General features: G+C 39.6%; 1 protein-coding gene across 16 annotated transcripts in view; it reads right to left on the bottom strand.

The window, feature by feature from the left end:
• The window catches only part of UTRN (utrophin), a 498,468-nt gene that overhangs the window by 337,987 nt on the left and 136,336 nt on the right, over positions 1-24,145 (bottom strand). For 15 of the 16 annotated variants that reach the window (XM_025866206.2, XM_025866193.2, XM_025866194.2 and 12 more), the window contains 8 exons: positions 23,843-24,022; positions 22,352-22,518; positions 18,415-18,538; positions 14,210-14,297; positions 8,255-8,496; positions 7,929-8,109; positions 4,701-4,846; positions 3,823-4,035 (listed from right to left, as the gene is read on the bottom strand). In XM_025866206.2, coding sequence (XP_025721991.1) covers positions 3,823-4,035; positions 4,701-4,846; positions 7,929-8,109; positions 8,255-8,496; positions 14,210-14,297; positions 18,415-18,538; positions 22,352-22,518; positions 23,843-24,022 — 1,341 coding nt within the window. The remainder of the gene's footprint in view (positions 1-3,822; positions 4,036-4,700; positions 4,847-7,928; positions 8,110-8,254; positions 8,497-14,209; positions 14,298-18,414; positions 18,539-22,351; positions 22,519-23,842; positions 24,023-24,145) is intronic. The other variant, XM_025866217.2, reaches the window with a different exon arrangement.

Raw genomic sequence — 24,145 nt, 5'->3', positions numbered from 1 at the left:
TGTTGCTTTTGTTTCCCTACAGACATATCTAGAAAGAAGTTGCTACGGCTGATGGCAAAGAGGTTACTGCCTGTTCTCGTCTGGGATTTTTAAGGTTTCAGGCCTCACATTTAACTCTTTAATCCATTTTGAATTTATTTTTGTGTATGGTATAAGAAAGTGGTCCAGTTTCTTTCTTTTGCATGTTGCTGTCCAGTTTTCCCAACACTATTTGTTGAAGAGACTGTCTTTTTCCCATTGGATAGTCTTTCCTGCTTTGTCAAAATTAATCGACCCTACGATTGTGAGTTTATTTCTGTGTTTTCTATTCTCTGCCATTGATCTATGTGTCTGTTTTTGTGCCAGTACAAAAATATTTTGTTTGGAAGGGCCAAAATTCTACACTGACCATCGCTGCTCAAAAGCACTGATTTGCATGTGTCTAGGATGGGCAACACCTGCTGCTGGATCATGGAAAAGGTATGCAAGGTCATTAAAACAAGTTTTGATTACTACAGCTTTGTAATATAATTTGAAGTCCAGAATTCTGAGGCCTCAGCTTTGCTTTTCTTTTTCAAGATTGCTTTGGCTATTCAGGGTCTTTTGTGATTCCATACAAGTTTCAGAATTGTTTCTTCTACTTAGGAGAAAACTGCTGTTGGTATTCTGATAGGGACTACATTAAATGTGTAGATTGTTTTGGGCAATATAGACATTTTGACAATGTTTATTCTTCCAATATACGAGCATGGAATGTCTTTCCATTTTTTGTGTGTCCTCTTGGGATGCATTGTTAATATTAGCTGCCTTCAGAGGTGCCTGGGTGGCTCAGTCGGTTAAGTGTCTGCCTTCAGCTCAGGTCATGATCCCAGCATCCTGGGATAGAGCCCTGCATTGGGCTCCGTGCTCAGCAGGGAGCTTGCTTCTCCCTCTCCCTCTGCCTGACTGTCTGCCTACTTGTGATCTCTCTCTCTGTCAAATAAATAAATAAAATCTTTAAAAATAAAATATTAGCTGCCTTCAGAAAAGGGAACGGTATTGAGGGGGAAAGGGAATTCTAAATGTTCACTCTAATACTTCTCTATTACTCAGTTTCTTCGCAACGAGCACTCTTTATGTATTACTTATATAATTAAAAGTGCATTTTAAAAATAAACAAGCCCACCATTTTTTTCCTAAGAAGCATCATCTTAAACTAGCACTGAATCAAAAACCTGTGCCTCATGCCTTAAAGACAAATAGAACTTAAATGGCTAAAAAACTGTACAGTGGGTCACTGAAAAGAGGGAAGCAATAACAACCTACAAATGAATATTTACTTGTAATTAGCTTTGGGTATAAAACTAAGGTTTCCTAAGTGAATTGTAAGTAGTTAAGTAACAAGCAATAAGTAACAAGCAATGCCTTCAAAGCAAAGCAAATAAAGGAGTAAAAGTTTTCTTTAGAAAAAATACATATTTCAGTAAAGAAGTTGCACAGTTAAGGAATACACATACTGTCAACAATCCTGTAGTTAAACACAAAAAATAAAGAATAGCTGGACATTACAAATCTGCTACTGTGATAACAAAAAAGATCTAAATATCTGGGATATTTATTATGGAATGAATTTGGCACACATTCCAACTGGACCTCTAAGTGCCTAGATTTGCAACATTAGTAACTCACTAAAGCCTAAGGCTGGATTACTATAAACACAGGACTGTCTTTTGTGTTTTGGAACACTATTTATTCTCTTTAAATTCCATATTAAAATATTGGCACACATTTAGCTAACCCCAAAATACACTTCTGAAAGTCAAAAGAAAATTATTTAAATTTGAAAACAAAGCAATGCTCTTTTGAAAAGATGAGAAATATTTAATCCAGCATTACTCAACCTTCATATTATTGACATTTAGGGCCAGAAAATTCTTTGGTTGTGGGGGATGTCTTATGCATTAGCTGTAACCTTGGCCTCTACCCACTAGAAACAAATAGCACACCCCCTTCCCCCCACAGTTGTGACAACCAAAAGATGTCTCCAAACACTGACAAATGTGGGGGGGGACAAAATCACCCCTGGTTGAGAACCACAGATAACACAATGCTTGGACCATAACCACAAATTTTACAATCACGAATAAGGGTAATTTTGTTTTGTTTTGTTTTTTAAAGATTTTATTTATTTATCTGACAGAGAAAGACACAACGAGAGAGGGCACACAAGCAGAGGGAGTGGGAGAGGGAGAAGCAGGCTCCCCGCCAAGCAGGGAGCCCGATGTGGGGCTCGATCCCAGGACCCTGGGATCATGACCTGAGCCGAAGGCAGACACTTAATGACTGAGCCACCCAGGCGCCCCAAGGTAATTCTGGTTTTAAAGTTTAAAGAACTACAACGGAAGCCATATAAGGGGAACTGGATCCACTCACAAAGTTTAATGATTCGAAAATACTAAGCTACATATAACACACCCCTCTTCTAAATTAATGCTCTATTCTAAGGAGATCTCAGTTTTGGTATAGAACTGCAGTTTGCACTTAGGAAAAACAAGTTCCTTCCATTACCACCACACACACACACACTCTCTCTCCCTCTCTCATAGAAACCTCACCATCTTTATTCTCCGGGCCATTCACTGGAGCTGTCCACTCGGGCAGAGCTTCCCTCCATGGTCAGTGGTCACCACACTCATCTCATCTTTCTGGATATCTTCACACTGATCTGGATAGTCTACCCGCCCCTCTTTTACCTCATGTTCCCTGGTTTTGATTTTTAAAACAGCATCTTTTTAAATTTTGTCTCCATTTTCAATCTTTTCACTTTTTTAACATCCTATATATATATATATATATTATATATAGTATATATATATATATATACTATATATATATATAGTCTCCTATATATATAGATTTGGAATCTAAATCCAAATACATATATATATATATTTATATTAATTAACGTTGGATATATATATATATATCCAAATTTAAATCTCCTATTACTAATTTCATTTCATTCATTGAAAAATATTTCTTGACTGCTTTCTCTCTGCCAGGCATGATACCAGAAGTCCAACGTGAGATACAACAGTGGGAAAACACAACACAACACAAAAGACCAAAGTAAGGAGACATCAGGAACAAAGGGAGGAGAGTATGACTGATTCATTCTTCACCCAGACCTTTTCTAGTAGAAAACCAGATGATTTGTTGAAGACCACTTCTCCATCTTCCTCACAGATAAAATGTTAAAATCCTGTCTTATCTGACATTGACTTTTACCACTTTCTCCTCATGTCTTAACATTTGTCCTTTCCTCTGGAACTTTATCTCTGCTTCATTTGTGGACATTTTCAGATGTAGCAAAGGAGCCTACTTCTGATTTTCATATCCCTCAAATTACCCGCTTTCCAATTTGACACTGTTTATCAATGGTCTGCTTCAGATTTTTACCTCCAAATCTCTGAAGTCTACAAAAACCAGCTTCAAGGACTCAGCTGTCTGCCACTACCTGGGCAATTTTACCACTCTAACAAAGTTCCCCTGTAATCTAATCACCAGTCTGAATATCATGCAGGCTCCTCATCCCTGAAACGTTACTTTGACCAGTTTTAAGGAATTTTCTCTTATCTTCAAGATCCAGTTCACCTCTTACAAAGAAGCCCTTCTGCAAAGCAAAAGCAAATAAATGTGTTCTCCAGCACATCAAAAGCAAGTTGGAAATCCCAACTTACCTACATAATAAATATGGGAAATGAAAAAAATGCAAATATCCAAATAATAGATAGTAGAGTCTTACTTGATAAATTACCATTTTGCTCTCTGATAAATTTAAACACCATTAGCCTCTGGATTTACCTCAAAAGCTTTGAGTTTGGAGGTAATTTCTTCAAGCAAATGTAGATCTTTGGAAACCTTGACCTTCAGTTTGTTCCACTTTCCCTGAACATCATCAAATTCTTGCTTATACACTTTTTCTACATCTGGAGAAACATTTTTCTCCAAAGCCTTTGTTTCTTCTGCAAGTTTATATAATGTAGGTTTTTGATTCTCAAGAATTTCATCAAGGGCCTGGAAAAAATTTTTAAAGATTAAAAATATGCACAATAATTTGTACAGATGTAATAATATGGGCTATAAACAGCCTAAAGTCACTTTTTAAAAGGTATACAATTAAAAAAGAATTGCACAAAAATCATGAAAAAAAAATAAGCATAACCAAAAAAAGTTAAAGCTTTCCCTTCATGAATTGTGTGTGGGCCAGAAATAATATATTCTCCACACTAAAATCCAGTAAAACAATACACTCAGTGAGGACCAAGTGTGCAGTGCTCAATGGTTGATCTGTTTTATCTGATGAAATAATGCAGAGTCATATATCCTAAATGACCAGAGAAGCATTTTTATTCAACACAGAAAAAAAGAACACATCAATTCCAGTGATATTCTTTTTATTAAAGATATTTTAGCAGATTATGAACAGGCTGAGAATTCTAGACTAATTACAATCGAAGGAGAAAATATGCTTTTATTCTATTAGTAATATTCAATGAGTATCTCTTCTTTTAGCTGAGGTACTACATTATAGTCACTAACCTTCAAATTATAAGGAACTTTTAACCAATTTTGACCAAAAATGACTAATGTTTTTTTAAATAGCTGAAAAAATATTTCAAAATAAGTGATGGGGGTATTCAAAATGACCCTAGACCTCTAAGACCTAAAATATGTATTACCTTTCTTTCCTGCAGGGCCTTCGCCACCTTTGCGAGATCATTCAAGGCATTCAAAGATGTCTGGGCCTTACTTTCTGAATCATTCAGTGTTTCTTTCAGTGTTTTCAATGTTTCCAAATATGCATGTCCAGGTTGGCTCTTCAGTTCTGTTTATTTAAAAATACCTACTTTTAGAAAATAGTGTTAGGAACCTAATATTATTATATACATACCATAAATCTCTAAATAAGTGAATCCTAATACCTAATAAGTTAAACTCCATTAATTAAAATTTAAATGGGTCTCTGTTAGCTACTAAGATAAATCATTCCATTGGCATTTCTGAGAGTCAGTGACTTCATTCCTACGGATGTTGATGTTTGAAATATCAACTAACTCACTATCATTTTTTCTTCATTTCATCATGATGAAATGTCTCTCTAAAGATGGTACTACAATGTTTCTTTTGTTTCATCTCATCTCCTTTTCCCCAGTAGCTACACAAGGACTAATAGAAAACCAGGATCCCCTCAACCAGTCTTCCTCTGAGCTCAAGGGGGTAGACAGACAGCCGTCTACAGAGTGCTGGGTGTTACATGGAACACCACAGCTGGGCTACTGCAGGTCCTCTCAGAGGCCCTGACTGCAAAAGGTAGCTGGAATGATGTCTATTTCAGTCACCAAGGTAAAAATCACAGACAAGCAACACTTGAGTGAAAAGGAAATAAACTCATTTGGAGTACAAAGATGTGAAACCAACTAGAAGCAGAAGTTAAGCTAGCAGTCACAACCACCCAATGCCCTGTGACAAAGGAATGGAGAAATAAAATGTGGTATAATACATACAATAGAATATTATTCAGCCTTAAAAAGGAAGGAAATCCTGACACGTGTTACCTACACTGATGAACTTCGAGGATGTTATACTAAGTGAAATAAGCCAGTCACAGAAAACAAATGCTGCATGGTTCCACTTATATGAGGTATCTGGAATAGTCAAAGGCATGCATACAGAAAGCAAGACTGTGGTTGCCAAGGGCTGGAGGGAGGAGGAAATGAAGAGCTGTTGTTTAATGGCTACAGAGTTTCAATTTCACAAGATGAAAAAGTTCTGGAGAATGGTTGCCCAACAATGTGAATATATTTAACACTACTGAACTCTACACTTTCGAATGGTTAAAATATGGGGCGCCTGGCTGGCTCAGGTGGAGGAGCATGCGACTCCTGATCTAGGAGTCATGAGTTTGAGCCTCATGCTGGGTGCAGAGATTACTTGAATAAATAAAACTTTAAAAAATAAATAAACAAAATGGTTAAAATGATCAATTTTATGTCATGTATATTTTACCACAATTAAAAATAAAAAAAAAAATAGACTTAGAACTTTTTTTCACTTTCAGGTCAGGAACTGTGTTGTATTATGTAATGTTAAATAGATGTTTCAGTGTACTGCTTTTTCAATTTACTGTTACAAAATATGCTTTTATTTTTGACAAGGATTAATAATGAAGGCATGTTTTGTAAGAGTAAATTTAAAAAGCAATACTCTCATTTATTTTACATTCTAGGTGAACTGAATTCAGTGAACAAAAAAGCATGGTGTCCAAATGCCTTTCCAGAAGAAAGACAACATGACATATTTGCTTGCCATGTACACATACAGATTCCTACAGGTCATTACAAAATCTACATTTGCTACAAGGAAGGATATGGTTCAACATATAGCTTTTTAACATTCATTACCCATAACATTACATAACACAATTCCTGACTTACACAATAGCTAAGGAGAAAAAAGGGAACAGATGAGAAATAAGCTCTCAAAACATTTAACAGTTAACTTGCCAAAATTAGGTTTATTCCAAAAGCAAAAACTCTTTAAAATTTTTTAGACTTTGAGGGGCCTCTGGGTGGCTCAGTCAGTTAGGCATCCAACTCTTGATTTTGGCTCAGGTCATGATCTCAGGGTTGTGAGATCGAGACCCACATTGAGCCCAGGGTGGAATCTGCTTAAGATTCTCTCTCTCAGGGGCGCCTGGGTGGCTCAGTCATTAAGCGTCTGCCTTTGGCTCAGGTCATGATCCCAGGGTCCTGGGATCGAGCCCCGCATCAGGCTTCCTGCTCGGCAGGAAACCTGCTTCTCCCTCTCCCACTCCCCCTGCTTGTGTTCCCTCTCTCACTGTCTCTATCTCTGTCAAATAAATAAGTAAAATCTTAAAAAAAAAAAAAAAAGATTCTCTCTCTTTGCCTCCTTCAGCCCCTCCCCCCTCTTATAAACAAATAAACAAACAAATAAATAATTTCAGACTTTGAAAGAGAAACATGATTTCTTTTCAAAGAGGAAATGGTATTGCTAAAACCACTTTGAGCAAATAGAAGTAAGTGATCATTCTTTTTAGCCCTGCTAGTAAGGATATTAGCTGGCCTCCTTCAATAAAAGGCGGGGACTGCACCCTTCAAAAAACTCCTTAAAAGTCATTATATCCTAGTAACATGGTTTTAGAGCAGGTGAAAGCTGTTTGCACTTTTCCAAACAAGTGTGAATCCAGGAAATACTCAATATATTTTAAGACCCCGAACAGTAAGTAGCAGGGCACAGACGAAAACAGAATGTGCTGGTGCAAAACAAGCCAGTGTGCTCTTTGTCTAAATACTGGGGATAATTTTTTAAATTACAGCAAACTAAGAGAAGACAATAGAGTCACAATGTCCACAACAGCCAAACTGTGGAAAGAGCCAAGATGCCCTTCAACAGACGAATGGATAAAGAAGATGTGGTCCATATATACAGGGGAATATTACTCAGCCATCAGAAAGGATGAATACCCAAATTTTGCATCAACATGGGTGGGACTGGAGGAGATTATGCTCAGTGAAATAAGTCAGGCAGAGAAAGTCAATTATCATATGGTTTCACTTATTTGTGAAACAGAAGGAATAGCCTGGAGGACATTAGGAGAAGGAAGGGAAAAATGAAGGGGGGGGAATTGGAGGGAGAGACGAACCATGAGAGACTATGGACTCCGAGAAACAAACTGAGGGTTTTGGAGGGGAGGGGGGTGGAGCCCGGTGATGGGTATTAAGGAGGGCATGTACTGCATGGAGCACTGGGGGTTATACAAAAACAATGAATTGTGGATCACCACATCAAAACTAATAATGTATTGTATGGTGACTAACATAACATAATAAAATAAAATTAAAAAAAAATAGAGTCATCTACTAAGAAAACCAAGAGAATGGGTTTACCATTCTCCAGCTGTTGCTGATGATGCTCTAAGTCCTGTCGCACAGCTTGGTAGCGGCCCAGAAGGCTCTCAAAGGCCTGCCGGACAAAATCTGGAGCAGAAGGACGAGACCTCAGGGCTGAGCAACCAGCATGTGCCCTTTCAATTCTGGGGTGGAGGCTCAGGAGATCTGCCAATTCCCGCTACGGAAGAGAAAATAAGGGTCACAGAACTGACTGAAGTTCAGCAGAGCAGCATTAACCTAAAGTTCATGATACAAGTAGCATCTTCTTTAAATACAGGATGGGGCATAGAATGCTTCCATGCTCTGGATGGTTCTCTCTTTACCTGACAGGAGTCCTTCACACTCGGCAAGGGCTGCTGGGGAGATTCTGAAAAGGGAGTGTGTTTCACCCACTCCTCTTTTGCCTTTATGGTCTTTTCGAGATCATCAAGCTGCTTAAAGTAAGCATTTATATCTTCCTGTAGCTGAATCTTTCTTGCCAGATCTTCCAGACGCTGAGATACATCCTTCCATTCTGAGAACACCTTCTCCAGAACATTTTTTATTTCTTCCGTAGGAATACCCTCTATGCAGACATAAAAAATAAGCAGACGCTTCTTATGTTGAATTTGTTATAAACATTCTAACCTATTCAAAATAATGAGGCGATGTCACATACAGTGACCGCTCCCTTAAGTCCCTTCTAACATAACAACAAAATTATAATGATGCCCTTAAGAGTAACTATGTTTCACTCCCTGACCAAAGTGGGAAAGCGGGAGCTTGAAATGGCAGTTCAGGAGTAGCACTGTTATTCCAAAAGCCAGATCAGTGGCGCTGCAGTCATGGGCTTTTGTAGAGAGTATGTGCATCCACCTCTCCGCCGGCTTCTAGACAGAACCAGGGAAATAGAGTGAACGATGTGCACCTGTCTGAAGTTCCTACATGAGAAGGTAAACCCTCTGTCATCACAAAAAAGACAGCTGGCTAAACAATGGAGGAGGTAACTCCAAAGAGTCTTTGGTGCCCCAACCACAGTGTCATAGGAATTGCAGAATGAAGGGCAAGAACTAGTGCAGGGGGGCAACCTGGTGAGTGGAGGAGCATCCAGCCAGCAGCCAGGCCCAAGAGGCATCAGCAAGCCTGCAGGGCATGCCACACATGGACGAGCAAATACCAAAACATCAACTTTAGAAACACATCAGAGAAAAAAAATGGCCTTATGTTTATTACCGAAATCTTATCATTTTCCCTCATATATTTGAGAGGTAAAGAATGTTTGTAGAAATAATAGTTACAGGTAGTAATAAGTTTTATCACAGTCCTTCCCTTAATATGAAATACATCATATCATTGAAAATGACCCTGAAAAAGCATGGGAAATCTACAAAGGAATCTTTATCTCCTTAGGAGATCAGGCATGTTGAAAGAATGGGCTTAACATATTTATTATTTGAGTAGGAGGGAAAAAAACAATGATGCTTTGTAAATATATACAATCAAAATTCAGGGTAATGAGAGCTCTAAGGAATAAAATGGCATGTAAAACAAAAGGTCACTTAGGATCCACAGACAATGCAATTTTAAAAATACTACAACACACTGTATGCACTGAAAATTAGAAATGCAAACAGGACATGACATGATTTGAATATATCACCCATGTCAGTTGCTGAAGTTAGTTGGCCATCATCACACAGATAATAGAATATGAGACCCAGGCAAATCATCCACACCACAGTCCAAGTTCATTTGTCTCTATTACTAGGGTCATAAACAAAACAAATCACCATTTCCTGACAAACCATCTGAGCAATGGTGATCTAGGCTCTGTGTCTGCCAGGTCATTTCTATTCTAAGGGAGCAAAGGAATAACATCAGCCACCTCACTTTCATGTCGGGCAATTTATGCTAAACAAGAAAGAAGATTAAGCTGGTAAAATTTTGAGATGGAAAATTATCACTACTTATCTAGAAAGCAGGTAAGAGGCAGTTATTCACTGACAATATAGTACAATTCATTCCTTTTGCCCCTTCAAACCAATTCCCAAAATTTAAATCTCCCTTCCTCTAAGCTTGAGATATTTTAAGTTAGACAGATATCAAGTAATAATTAAAGCAAAATTTGCATATCAAGCAAGGAAAACTATATTGTCTTTTAAAATAATTGTCTTTTTTATTTTTTTTAAGATTTTATTTACTTGTCAGAGAGAGAGAGTGCGCACAATCAGAAGGAGCGGCAGGCAGAGGGAGAAGCAGGCTTCTTGCTGAGGAGGGAGCCCAACGCGGCACTCAATCCCAGGACCCCAGGATCACGACCCAAGCCGAAGGCAGATGCTTAACTGACTGAACCACCCAGGTGTCCCTAAAATAACTGTCTTTTAAAATAATTGTTTTGCTCCCGGAGATCCTGAGTAATAAATTTTCTACTTCCATAGAATATCCAACTCTTAAATGACTAATCAAAAGCCCAAATCAATAGACCATCATCTTACTGATTATCTAAAAGGAGCAAAATATAACATATTCCTGCCACTTACTCTCACTTGACTTTACACTTTCAGTCTATCACTATTGGAATGAAGGAAAATTTACAAAACACAGGACCACTATCAAATTCCATAGGCTAGTCATAATAAACATCAATTCATAAAGCTGTATTATCCAAGTGCCCAACTATTCTTTTTTTTTTTTAAGATTTTATTTATTTACTTGACAGAGACACAGCGAAAGAAGGAACACAAGCAGGGGGAGTGGGAGAGGGAGAAGCAGGCTTCCCACCAAGCAGGGAGCCCAATACGGGGCTTGATCCCAGGACCCTGGGTTCATGACCTGAGCCAAAGACAGATGCTTAACAACTGAGCCACCTAGGTGCCCTAAGTGCCCAACTATTCTATTTTATTAGTTCACAACCTCTAGGAAAAAGATAGGCTGAACCAAGAAAACCAAACATAATAGCCATGAAAGTTAAATGAAACAGATAACTTCATTGTTTAAAACCTTTTTATGCTTTACAAGATACCACAAAATATAACTCAAATGCACTAGACAGAAAAGCCTCATCAAACTTCACCTTGGTGGGGCTTTTGATGGAACTAGTTTGAGGAAATCAGTGACACGATTATTGGAACATCTCTTGCCAAATAACACTTTGTAAAAAACTTCCTCCATATTAATTATCGGTGTTCCAGGATTTGTTTCAAATTTCTTAGGGAAAATGGGGGGGGGCACAAGAAGCACCCAATTGTGCTTTCATTTCTGTTGAACAACATTTCTAGTTTATAAGAGCAGTACGATTAACAGCACTAAAACCACATGGAGAGAAGTAATACACAATACTATAAAATTAGAATAATGGATGAAATGGGAAGACCGTGGGGAAGATTTTTAAAAATCACTTTTATTCTCTAACATGAAACAGACACTCCTCAAAAAGCAAGAAATTAAACTCAGAATATAAATATCCTATTCAAATCAATGCCCCCATTGCCCAGATTCCCATCCCATCCTAAATGTGTCATTTAAAATAAATAAAATTAGGGTGTGCCTGGGTGGCTCAGTGAGTTAAGCAGCGAGCTCTTGATTTCAGCTCAGGTCATGGTCTCGGGGTCCTGGGATCAAGTCCCTGTGTCAGGCTGCACACCCAGCAAGCAGTCTGCTTCAGGATTCTCTCTCTCCCTCTCCTTCTGCTTCTCCCTCCCCCTTCTCTCTCTCTAAAATAAATAATCTTTAAAAAATAGATATATAAAATTAGGATCCTGCAATGAACGCACTTCCAGTCTACCAATGCTCCAAAAAACATGATAATGCAAAATATAAAGGGTTTCCCATGAAATTAAACAAGTCTACATTATGTCACAAAACTCATTCCTTTACAAATATATTCCCCAATATTGCACTTGATATTTTACAAGTAGCACTTTCACAGTTTCCAGAGTATATATTTTAGTAGATGCCTATTCACAGTAAGAAGGCACGCAACAAAAGCTGTACCCCGCTGGTGAATGCCTCACTTTCTGGGTGAGGAAGCAAAGACACAAATGGGTTACATGACTCACCCAGGGACACAAAACTAGAAAAGGGTAGGAGACCGCAAGGTCTCCTATTTCCCATTTTGCTGCTATTCTCACTGTAACATAGCACCTTTCACCAACTTCTCCCCTAGGTAGTTTTCCCCACTAGGCTTAGCACCTAAATCCTGCCATACTGCCTGAGAGCAGATGCAGAAACGAGGTCAAATTCAGTATCAAGACTCATGAAAGTACCCCACATTCACACGAGACAAAGCCTGGTTCCCAAACTGCAAAAAACTGATGTGCAAGTTAAGAATCTCTGATTGTAACTGACATAAATTCAACGCACAATTTATTGTAATTATTGAAAGATCAGCATCTCAAGGGAAATTACGGTCTCTCTGTTATCTCTAGATCTCTTTAAGTAAATTTTTGAAAGAGTAATTTCCAAGTGGGGTACCCACACCCAGGGTAACTAAGACACTGAGCCAGGAGGATTTTGAATAAAAATACCATTTTTTAATAAATACCCGCTCTATTTATATTTTTTCTTAAAAAGCAAGAAATTGGGGCACCTGGGTGGCTCAGTTGCTTGGGTGGCTGCCTTTGGCTCAGGTCATGGTCCTGGAGTCCCGGAATCGAGTCCCGCATTGGGCTTCCTGCTCAGCGGTGGGTCTGCTTCTCCCTCGGACCCTCCCCCCTCTCATGCTCTCTCTCTCTATTTCATTCTCTCTCTCAAATGAATAAATAAAATCTTAAAAAAAAAAGAAAGAAAGAAATTAAGCTGTACTAACATCTATGGATTGACAGTGGTATATCTGTATAGTTTCCAAATAAATGGACATATATTGGTCACACACATATATGGTGTATAAATGTGTGTGTGTGTCCATAGTGTGTATATAATTAACTTACATATTTTCTTAAATGCAGAGGCAAAAATAATCTATTTTTAAAAATGTGATTTTAGGGGGCAGATGACTGAACCATAAGGGACACCAGGGAACTTTCTGGAAAGATGGAATTTCTCTATATACTGTTATGTGGATATAGGCTTGTCAAAACAGCTCAGCTGAGTTTCATGTATTTCAATGTAAGTACCTTTGCTTTTTATTTTAAAGATTTAATTATTCATTTGAGAGAGAGAGAGAGAGTGTGAGTGTCAGGCGCAGGGAGCAGAGGGAGAGTGACAAGCAGACTCCCTGCTGAGCCAGGAGCCCAATGCGGGGCTCAATCCTGAGGTTATGACCTGAGCTGAAATCAAGAGTCGGACATTAACCGACTGAGCCACCCAGGTGCCCTGTAAATTTTACTTTTTAAAAAACTATAAACAACAATAATAATAACAAGGGGGTGAGGAATGAGGACAGGTATAGATAATTCAAGAATGACAGAATATCATTAATTACTGAAGCTGGGTCATTGCTACAAGGAGTTTCATTACACTATTCTGTTTGCGTTGTATATATTTATATTTTCCAGAATAAAAAGTAAAAAATAAAAAGATTGAAAACAACTACACTGAAGATTGTTGTCAAACTAATATTCCTAATTCTGCCTTGGGCGTGTATGGCTTATGTCAAAAAATATTGCAGCAGACCTCCAAAGCACTGGAATAACGAATAGGACTTACAAGAAAGGTCTTTCAGAGCTAGACCAAAGAAAGTAAAATATGCAAAATTGATAGCAAAAATATTCATCTTTCCACTCCCCTGAATCACTGAGGGTTAATGGCAAAGAAAAAAAAGTCCTTAATACAGGTAAAAATTTCAAATACAAGTAACACCTTATCAAATTTAACTATAAAAAGATACCTGTAGTAAATTAACATATTAATTTGAAAGTGATCAAAAATCAAATAACCTTAATGAATTTACCTTAACACAACTTCATTTCCCAAATATCGCCAAAGTAAAATTTTCTGTTGCCACTGCTCTCCAAAACAAATTCCCAATATATAACCCTGAAGAAGGAGATTTTAAAATCTTCCACAGCAGTGGATTTCACCAGTTCTGCTAACCTATCAGAGTTTTAGATTGTCTGACTCTATAAAAGCAGAACAACTTCCCTTTTATCTGTTTTATAAACCCAGCTTCAGCATAGGATTTCATTTGAAAAACGATTCTGCTACCTAAAAAAAATTTTGAAAACCACTTTTTTAGCAAAATAAAAAAAAAGGAAAAAAGGTTACAGTGTTAAAATAAATATATAATTTGTCAAACTGTAAATATTATTCAATGCTACCATCTAAAAAACATTTAAAAAAAAAAAAATCAAGGGTCTCACCTTTCCCCATTTGCTCCAAAAGGATTTGTCCGGTTTGGTTTAATTCATCTAGTCTGGGGCTTCTTTCTGTCTGTTCTTTTTCAAATCCCTGGAAATAAAAATTCCAATATAAGAATACTGCAAAAATACTACATTTCTTCTCAGTGAATGTAATGTTCACGCTATTGTAAGTTTCATGTTTTGTGTCCCTCCCACAATCACTTTTGGTGTTATAATCAAACTTGACATAAGAGAAATGCTACAAGACAAAACTATGCAATTCCAAGCTGCCCTACAGAATTCCAAAGCTGATTAAATTCAAAAGGCAAATTTAAACAAACAATATAAAATTTTGGTGAGTTTAAAAAAAAACTTTGATTACTTTTATAAGAAAAAAATGTACAATTATGAGTTCCTATCAAGAGGATACATTTAAAATGAGTGTTTTTAGATCCAGGATATCTATTTACATACATAATGTCAGTGTCTATGCCACACAATAAAAACAACTGTTGAAGTCAAGTGAACTGAATATCCTATGACAGAGGTCACCGGACAAAAATTAATTAACAAGAAAAATAGAAATACCTGAGCCTTATTATTATTTATTGATATTATATTAAGTTTAGGATCTAATGCAAACTTCAACCACAAGCATAATTCATACATAATTTTAAACTATGACAATATGCTTTGGGACCCAAACCAAAGCATTTTGTTCCTTATGTTTGAAGAGTGGCTCTTAATTTTAATATTTACGTCTCTAAAGTTTGATATTCTCAACGTCGCTATTTCTCAAAGACAAGGAAGACAAAATTTTTCCAGAACTAGTAAGAAAGGGTTAAACATAATCATGAAGACATACACACACACACGTGTGTGTGTACGCATGAACAGTCAGTATTTGAAATTTCTCCCACTCACTCCCACTGATAAAATTAGCTACTCAAAGAGTGCCCATAATAGGACAATCAAAACTTCTAGGCAACCATATTATTTCAACCAGAAAACGCAGAGAAGAATCCCACTTCTAACTTCTGTACATATAAGCACCATCCAATAAACTGTCCTACTTTGATCTGCACAACTTTAATGTGACTATTTTACAGTCAAAGATAAAGAAATAACAAGAGATTCAAAGAAACACCACTTGTTTTTGTTTAACTATCAATGCAAAAAGTCACCAAACTAGAGAAGAATTATTACCTGTTCTATACAAATTGATCTGTTGCTACTTTATGTGGTGATGACAGATTGAAAGAGGGATTCTACCCAGGTGTGTCATCAACTGGAACAAGGTAGTCCTTCACTAAAACACAAGTAAGCTGCCCTTTCCCCAATTTGCAAGAAAAATTAGATATTAAAGTGATGGTTAACTTTTCTTCATTTTACATTTTTCCAACCCTTTTGGCATCTGTCCCTACTTGTCTAAAACAACAAAATAAGTGAACTTATAAATATTAAAGGAAAACATGGGAACTGCCAATCGTGCCTCACAGTTATAAACACAGTCCTTATTTTTATCCCTTCAAATTTTATAGTAACAATTTCTAGGAGTAAAATTGTTTCTAGATCAGAATAAACCATCCTTCTGCACCAAAGATGTCTCAAGAATTCTTGGTCATCAGCTCCGGACCTCATCCCACCGAATTTCACCTATATTCCAAAACCCCATCCAGAAGAGCACCCCCTGGACTAAACACCACCCACTCCAGATTTCCCCACCAGGTGCGGGAACCCCAGGTTATATTGGGGGCCTCGAGAAGACAAATCTGGCCACATCTACAGTATCTCTCCACTTAGTGCGAGACTCCGTTCCTATGACTTCACATCAACAGATGATTCTTACTACCCACAGAGATACTTCCTGACTTCCTGTCAGCCTCAGATTCAGCTGCCTCCCCTTTGTAACTCCCCTAGGTAGGGACATCTCTACGCCCCTATTCAGCGAGAGGACGTTACAGAAAATGAGAACTTCTGCCTTCAACAACCTTAGATTTAAGGGTCAAAATTGCTCAGGGAGGAAATGATGAGGGAGCAGAAGGGGCTAGCTGAAGACAAAGCATAATATGCACAACCTCTCCCACCCCACCCCTCTGCCCCCCTCTGGGTGGGACGTGTGTGACATTCTTCCAGGAATCTCCCAACTGTTTCAATGTTAATACCTTGCTCAGGGAGAAACAAGCTTGACAATGGCTCTGGTATCTTGTACGTCAGCCCTCTTTAGCATATGAAAGTTCTTTTGAAACCCTTTTCCTTACTTGCCCCAACATGGGACAGGACCCATGCTTTAATAAACCACCATTTTGCACCAAAAAAAAAAAAAAAAAATTGTTTCTAGATCATAGGATGGAATTTAACTTATTAATATTTTCTGGAACTTGTTCCATAAAGATCACTGTAACTTCCAAATTCTCTGCCTTTGAGAATCCGGCTGTTAAATGCTCATTAATACCATCTATTGGTTTTTCAGCGCTGTAAGAAGGCCACCAAAGGATGCAACACGGCTCCTCTTTCTGGTCCTCCCAACTCCTTGTGCAGAGGACTCAGATAATGGGGCTTCTAAGCTCACAACCTCCCACGTCCCCCTTTCCACAGCCATCATTCCCTCCTTCCATCAGCCAAGAACTCCGCTGAGTGCTAAAAATAGAGGGTTCGATGGGAAATTATCCTCACTTGTAAGCACTCGCAGGCAGGCATAGAAACAAATACTGACATACATGCAATAAGAGCTTTCACAGGGGTATGGTCAAAGCAACGTGGAAGGCCAAAGATGAACCACTTAACTCTTCCTAATGAGGCTAAAAGAGGCTTGCTTTACTGGAGTAGATGCCTTTTCAGGCACACAGCACAAAGGCTTACTAAGGGCCACTCTGAGCATGGAAAACAGCACGTGTGGTGAAGGCAGGGAAGTGAGCAAAGAGCAGGATTCAGGAGGGCTGTAGCTCCGGGCGCATGTCAGGGACACGCCAGTTTTGTCCCCACTGCAGTGGGAAGCTGTTAGTTAGCTGCAACCACTGGAGCCACCTGATCAGATTTATATTTCAGAAGAATCATTGGCCACAGAAGCCAAGGGCTGTGAGAATGTAAGAAGAAGGGAAGGGTAAACGGTGGCAAATGCTGCAGAGGCAGCAGGTTTAATGGGGAAACAAATCCATCCTTGGGATGTGGAAACCAACAGTCAATGGTGACCTCTAAATAAGAGCAGTTACAACGCAGCGACAAGACAGGAGTCAGTCCAAACTTCTCATCCAGACATAAGTCAACCAGGGTTTGACTCCAAGCCGCCTCTCAAACCTTAACTCTCCACTACTCTTACACACACCCCTAGGACTACACAGAACAAAACAAAACAAACAAAAAAAAAAACACTATCACAACCCACGTGTCCACCTCCATGCCTCTGCTCAGGGGCACCCCTGCCTGCTGGGCCTTCCCACCCGGCTCCAAGCAAGCGCCTTCTGGTCCCAGTGTGGTGCTACCTCACCCTCTGGACTTCACCAGTGAATACAGAGACAACCACAGTCCTGGTCTCCTCTCAACCCCCATGGGACTACCACTTTCTGGCTTACATCCCTGATATTTACACACATCTCGTTTTGGAAATGTGCTCCAAACTCTTCACAAACTCTGTCACCAACAAAGACGGGACTACACACTTGCTCTAGGTGTCCAAACACTTCGTGAAAGGAGGTACACACACTAAATGAACACCAAAGACCTAAGTCACTACAATCTCCTGTCACAATTTACAGTAACACACACCAGGTGCAAAGTAGCAGAGCTAAGATCCCACACGTTTTCACAGTATTTCTTTTTTTAAAATGTGTCTCTTCTCTAAAGAAGATATATTGAAGGGATTTTGAGATGTGAAATCATTTGTTGTATTCAGAGTGCAAAATATCTTCAGCATACACAAAGTCATAAATTATTAGGGACTAGATTAAAGTAGATCTAATCAAGGTAAAAAAATAATACTAATAATTGAATCACCTTAGAAGCATTCCTTCCTGCACATCTTAGGGGAAAAGGGGCAAAAACATTCCTCCCTCCACACAGGGACCTGATTGCCAGCCAGCTTGACTGATTCAAAATTTACTACAATATTCTAAAAGCTACCTTATGGCTATATTTATTTTACAGGAAGCCTTTGGATCCCATCACAACAGCAAATCAAACCCGATGAAATATTTTATTCACAAGGATATTTTTGTTTTATGTTTTACCTTCAACTTCTTTTTCATTTCTGAAGTCTCTTGCATCTTCTTATACCCTTTTATCTCTGCGGCCTGAATGGCAGTCTTTGATTTCAAAATGTAGTTCAACAGCTCTGCACTTACAGCATCAAACCTGATTTAAGATTCAGATGTTATTGTTTGTCATTCCTATTCTTCTATTGTTTCACTTGGCTCAAAATACAGAGCCATCAAAACACCCACCAGGCACGTGTTCTCAATATGCCTCAAAAAAACAGGCATCATAGACATAGAGTAAGCACACAAAATGAAATCACACATTTACAATTAAAAGTTTGAAAAGAGGAATAATATTGTCACGTTAATAAATAATTTTTTAAATAACTGAATGATTTTTAAACTTTGTAAGAAATCATTTGTATTTTTATAAACTCCTGTAGATAATGAAAAAGATTTGATTAGAAAATAACAGGAAAAAGCAGGGACAGATATTCTTAAAGTCAATGCCTCCTTTAATTTAACATAATTATTGAGTCCAGTGTATGCCAGGCACCGGACTGGGCTCTTGATATGAAGGTAACTCAGACACAATCCCAGCCCTCGTGGAGCTTCCAGTCTAGTAGGGGCAATGGAAAGTAACAGGCAAATCACAAGAGAACTCTCCAGGTACTAATGCCCCAGGAATTCACGGTAATGGCTCCTAATTCAGTCAGGGAGGGATGGCTTCCTGGAGCACAACAGTGGTATTATGCCCAGGAGTTTTCCTTGCAAAGAGAGAGCAGAGAGAAGGAGGACCACACTGCAAACAGCAAGCGGCTAGGCGTGGCTAGAATAGTGAGTACTAGGCAGGGGATAGGACCACTGCCAACGTGGCAGAGAGCCACACCAGCCCATTCCTGGAAGGCCCTGCAGGACAGATTAAGGAGTCTGGGCACAACCAAAGGGCAACAGAGAGCCAGGGAAGGCTTGAAAGCATAGGCCTGGCATGACTGTGTTCATCTTCTAGTGTTTGCTGCGCAGGAAGAATAAAGAGAGGCAAGGCCAGAGGAGAGCAGCTGTGGTGGTCCCGGCAGCCAGAGCAGAGACGTGATGATGGGAAGAAAGAGAATGGACAAACCTGAGAAGGCCTGTGGAAACCACCGTGAGCGGGGCAAGAGGGGCACAGTCACCGATTGTCGGCCATGTACCTGGCCTTTGGCTAAAAGTTCTGCATGTGCTATTAACTCAAGTAATAGTCACAACAGCCCTGAGAGGCCTAGACTATTATTACCCCTTTTAATGCTGGAGAAATGGAGCTCGGGGAGGGGGGGAAGGTTATTTATTTATTTATTTGTTTATTTTTAAGATTTCATCCATTTGACAGAGAGTGAGAGAGAGAGAGAGAGCGCACAAGCAGGCAGAGCAGGAGGCAGAGAGAGAGGGAGAAGCTGACTCCCTGCTGAGCAGGGAGCCCGATGCAGGGCTCGATCCCAGGACCCCGGGATCATGACCTGAGCCAAAGGCAGATGCTTAACCGACTGAGCTCCCCAGGCACCCGGGAGGTTTTAAATAACTGCCCCAGGCCACATAGCTCTAGATGATAGAGTTCGATGGGTCTTCCTCACCAGGACTCTACCCAGAGTCTTGACACAACTCCTGGGGATTTTTAGGAACTTTAAGGTAAGCACAGGTTGTCTGTTTCTTTTTGGGAAACAGCTTAAGTGTTTCTGGTGAACTATGAATACTTGGTTTTTATACAGCAGCAATGGTCTCAGGTCACGTTAACAGAGATCTCCATCATAGGAAAGAATTGTCCCTCTATACCCTGTGCTGGTAAAAACAGCCACCAGCAGCACCAAGAGAAGAGAAGGGAAATAAACTGCCTTTTCTGAAGCATATATTATAAACTGTACTGAGCTCACATCTGCTCGGACAGCCCATTTTAAGACAAGCTAATAGTGGTTTCTACAGCAGACTGAAGGTATTAAAGGGTCTGGAAGGCATGTCACACTTGGAATGGTTAAGGAGACTCCACACTGCAGGCCCACAGAAATGGGAATATGAAACCCCCTCCCATACTGACGAGGCACCAAACTGCAGAAGGCTGGTGCAACTCTATTATCACCCCGGAAAGCAGAACTAGTACACAAGGGTAGACGTGAAGGGGGCGGACTTCAGCTGCCCATAAAAATAACCTTTCGAATAATGAGATCTCACTGCCTTCTATCATAATGAACTGGACATACACAAGCTTCTATTTGTCCAGGAATTAACTAAAGGAATTTCTGCATCAATCAAATCATGGACTGGAAGACTATGGTACTCACAGCTGGTGGCCCAACCAACACACACTCCCCTCCTCACATTTCTCTCTGCTGTCCAACTCCCCCAGAACACAATTACAGAGACCAAAAAGGCCAGAGAGTCTCAACCTCCCATGCACCCAGGGTGGGGCAAGTGACTGAATCCTGGCCAGTGAGACCATGGAGGAAGTTAACCAATGTCTTCTAGGCAAGGTCTTTCTCCCTGATTTAAGAAAAAAAAAAAAGACAAGGGAAAACTGCCCTTCCTGATATATATATATATATATATCAGGTTATACAAGGATGTTCTGCCCAGTGCTATAACAGGATCTTGGGACCACGAGAGGGCAAGCACAATGGTGAAAGGCAACATACTCAGAGAGGCAGGGTGGCAGGATGCTGAGCCCCACCATCCCATCAAAAATGCCCTGTCTCCAGACTTCTCGTCATGTGAGAGAATCAATGACCTCATTATTTAGGTCACCTTCGGTACAGGATTCTATTTCCGGCAGCACAGTGCACTCTCTACAACATGCTCATGTTTAAGGTTTTTATTGTTCTGCACCCTTTGTCTTTTACAGTGTTCTCTGCTGCCAACTGCACCAAGTCAGCACCGGAGAGACACACAGCCAGATCTCCCAGGCAGAACATAAACACTCAGGAGAGAAAAGATTTAGGCAACATTAATATCAGCAGCATCTTCTTCCTGTGCTGCTTGGTTCCACAGGCAAAGGGTCCACAGCTACCGCCTGCACCTTGGAGGTACTCTGGCCCGGCAGGGAGATGCTGCTGGGAGGCAGAAACACAGCCTTATTATCAAAATGAAAATCATCCGGTAAAATTGGAGTCCTGCTTCATCTAACAAAAGCTACATTGGGGAAATCGTATCATTTTTATTCAGGCCCAAAATAATTGCCCATTTATCCAAGCACTGGGATTCTCCCATCAAAGGGAGAGAACAGAAGGGCTGATTTACGGCTCGGCTGCTCTAGCACGGGTGAGGTGCATTACCGGGTTGTCACACAGCCCAGCTCCACAGAGTAACTGTCGTTAGCAAATGCTCAATTCATGCAGCTGTGATTAGTCCTTTTCTAAAGGGCCCGAGTTTCCTCCGAATCAATAAGACCAAAAAAAAAAAAAAAAAAAAGACATTTTATGTCAAAGATGGATCTTTAAGCCAAACATAAATAATGTGTTCATGAATCTGACAAAAGAATTAACAAAGGAAGAAAGAAAATGTGAATAAAGACTGAGAGGCAGAAGGAGACCACAAAGGAATGACTTCCCTGCATTGAGTACTTTGGGACACCAAGAGGAGGGAAGAGAAGCACAAAGAGTAAGGAGATGTACCTAAAGCAAAACTACCAGGGTTCTCACAGTGAAAGAAAGAACAAACAAGGAATCATGGACCGCCCTGTCCTCCCAAGGTAGACAATGGAAAGGAAGAAGGAAGGGCTCTGGCACACAGTTTTCCAGACTGAACACAGGATACATAAAATCACCTGGGACATTCAGATGCTTAGCCACTGTGGGGAAGAACACTCAGAAAAGTCAGGGGCAGTGAGGGGCTCAGCAACCGAATTTCCACAACAATAATGACATCTAAATTGGCATATGATGAGTGATGAGTACAAAACACGTGATGCACGGTACTGTGTTTGGAAAATTTCTCTATCTGTTCTCACTTTTTCTTAGCTTCGGTATCCACAGGAATCTGTCTCTTCTTTGGGGGAGGAGGAGGTAGTTCTTGCTTAGACCTTTTTGTGGTTACTTGTTCTCTTACACGAACAGTCTCCAAAAGAGCCTTCTGAGGAATCTGGGACATCCCCAGCTTTGCCACAGCCTGAGTCACCTGAAGTATAAATCAGCCACATGTTTTAATGTTTTCTCACTCCTTTACTGAGATATAATTCACATGCCACCCCATTCCCCCTTCGACAATACACAGTTCAGTGCTTACCAGTATATTTAGAGTTGTGCAAGCACCCCCACTTTCTCACTGCACAATAGTTTTATTATTTCCCCAAAAGAAACTCCATACACATCAGTAGCCCACCACTCCCCATCCACCTCTCGCCCCAGCCCCTGGTGACTACTAATCTCCTTTGTTATCTCTACGAATTTGCCTCTTTGGGGTACTTCACATAGATAGACTTACAGTGCATTTAATCTTGGGACTGGCTTCTTGTGGCTAGCATTAATATTTTCTTTTTCTTTTTTTAAAGATTTCATTTATTTATTTATTTGCCAGAGAGAGAGAGAGAGAGAGAGAGAGCACAAGCAGGGGAAGTGGCAGGCAGAGGGAGAAGCAGGCTCCCTGCTGAGCAGGGAGCCCCATGCGGGACTCTGATCCCAGGACCCTGGGATCATGACCTGAGCTGAAGGCAGACGCTTAACCGACTGAATCACCCAGGCGTCCCTAGCATATTTTCAAGGTTCATTCACATTGTAGCATGTGTCAGTACTTCATGTTTTTAACCCCCAAATAATATTGCATTGTATGGATATACCACCTTTGTTTATCCATCCAAATATTGATGGGACATTTGGGCTGTTCCACTTTTGCGCTATTATAAATAATACTGCTGCAAACATCCATGTACAAACCAAAGTTGTATTTTTAGTCAAATCACTAATATATATTTTCAAATTAATAAGATTATTTAAGATTTAAAGATGACTTAATGGATTCATGTCTAAGCATTATCAGTTTACTAAGAGCTAAATTACTGGATATTAGTAAGTTGTTTTTTTTTTTTTTCAAGATTTTTTTTGTAATTTATTATTTGACAGAGAGAGACACAGCAAGAGAGGAAACACAAGCAGGGGGAGTGGGAGAGGGAGAAGCAGGCTTCCTGCTGAGCAGGGAGCCCGATGCGGGGCTCGATCCCAGGACCCTGGGATCATGGCCTAAGCCAAAGGCAGACACTTAACGAATGAGCCACCCAGGCTCCCCTGGATATTAGTAAGGTTTTTGAAGATCTATTAAAATTTACTTCAGAGAAGTAAAGATTTTTTACATGTCAATTTCTCAATTTTATAGTAAGCCAGGTGTAAGGAACCTACTTTTTAGTTTGCAGTTTACCTACTATTCTTTTATTTCATAAAAACTAAAACTAACCTGAACATTTAATTTCTACTTCATGGCATAACATACAATCCAAAGCAAAAGGTACCTGGTTGGAGGAATCTTCTAGTCTCTGAACCAAAGAATCCCATCTCTGAGTTAGTTCCTCTGAGTCACTGTTGATCTTCTTAGATGCCTTGGGATTATCAAGTAATTGACCCACATCCTGGCCAATCTCACTTAGCTGATCCAATGCTTGACGTTTCATTTCCATGTCTTCCTTCAAGATCTAGTATTTCAAATATTTATTAGATGACTCCCTCTTAAAAGGACTCTATATTCCTGCTCCCCAGTCAGGAAATGTAAACATACATTTTATAGTGAAGTTTACTTGCTATGCAGGTCACTAATG

The sequence above is a fragment of the Callorhinus ursinus genome, unplaced genomic scaffold (genome assembly GCF_003265705.2).
Source record: "Callorhinus ursinus isolate GAN/ISIS: 27379988/994484 unplaced genomic scaffold, GSC_fseal_2.0 scaffold6, whole genome shotgun sequence".
Lineage (NCBI taxonomy): Eukaryota > Metazoa > Chordata > Mammalia > Carnivora > Otariidae > Callorhinus > Callorhinus ursinus.
This window is presented reverse-complemented; position numbering and strand designations above follow the sequence as displayed.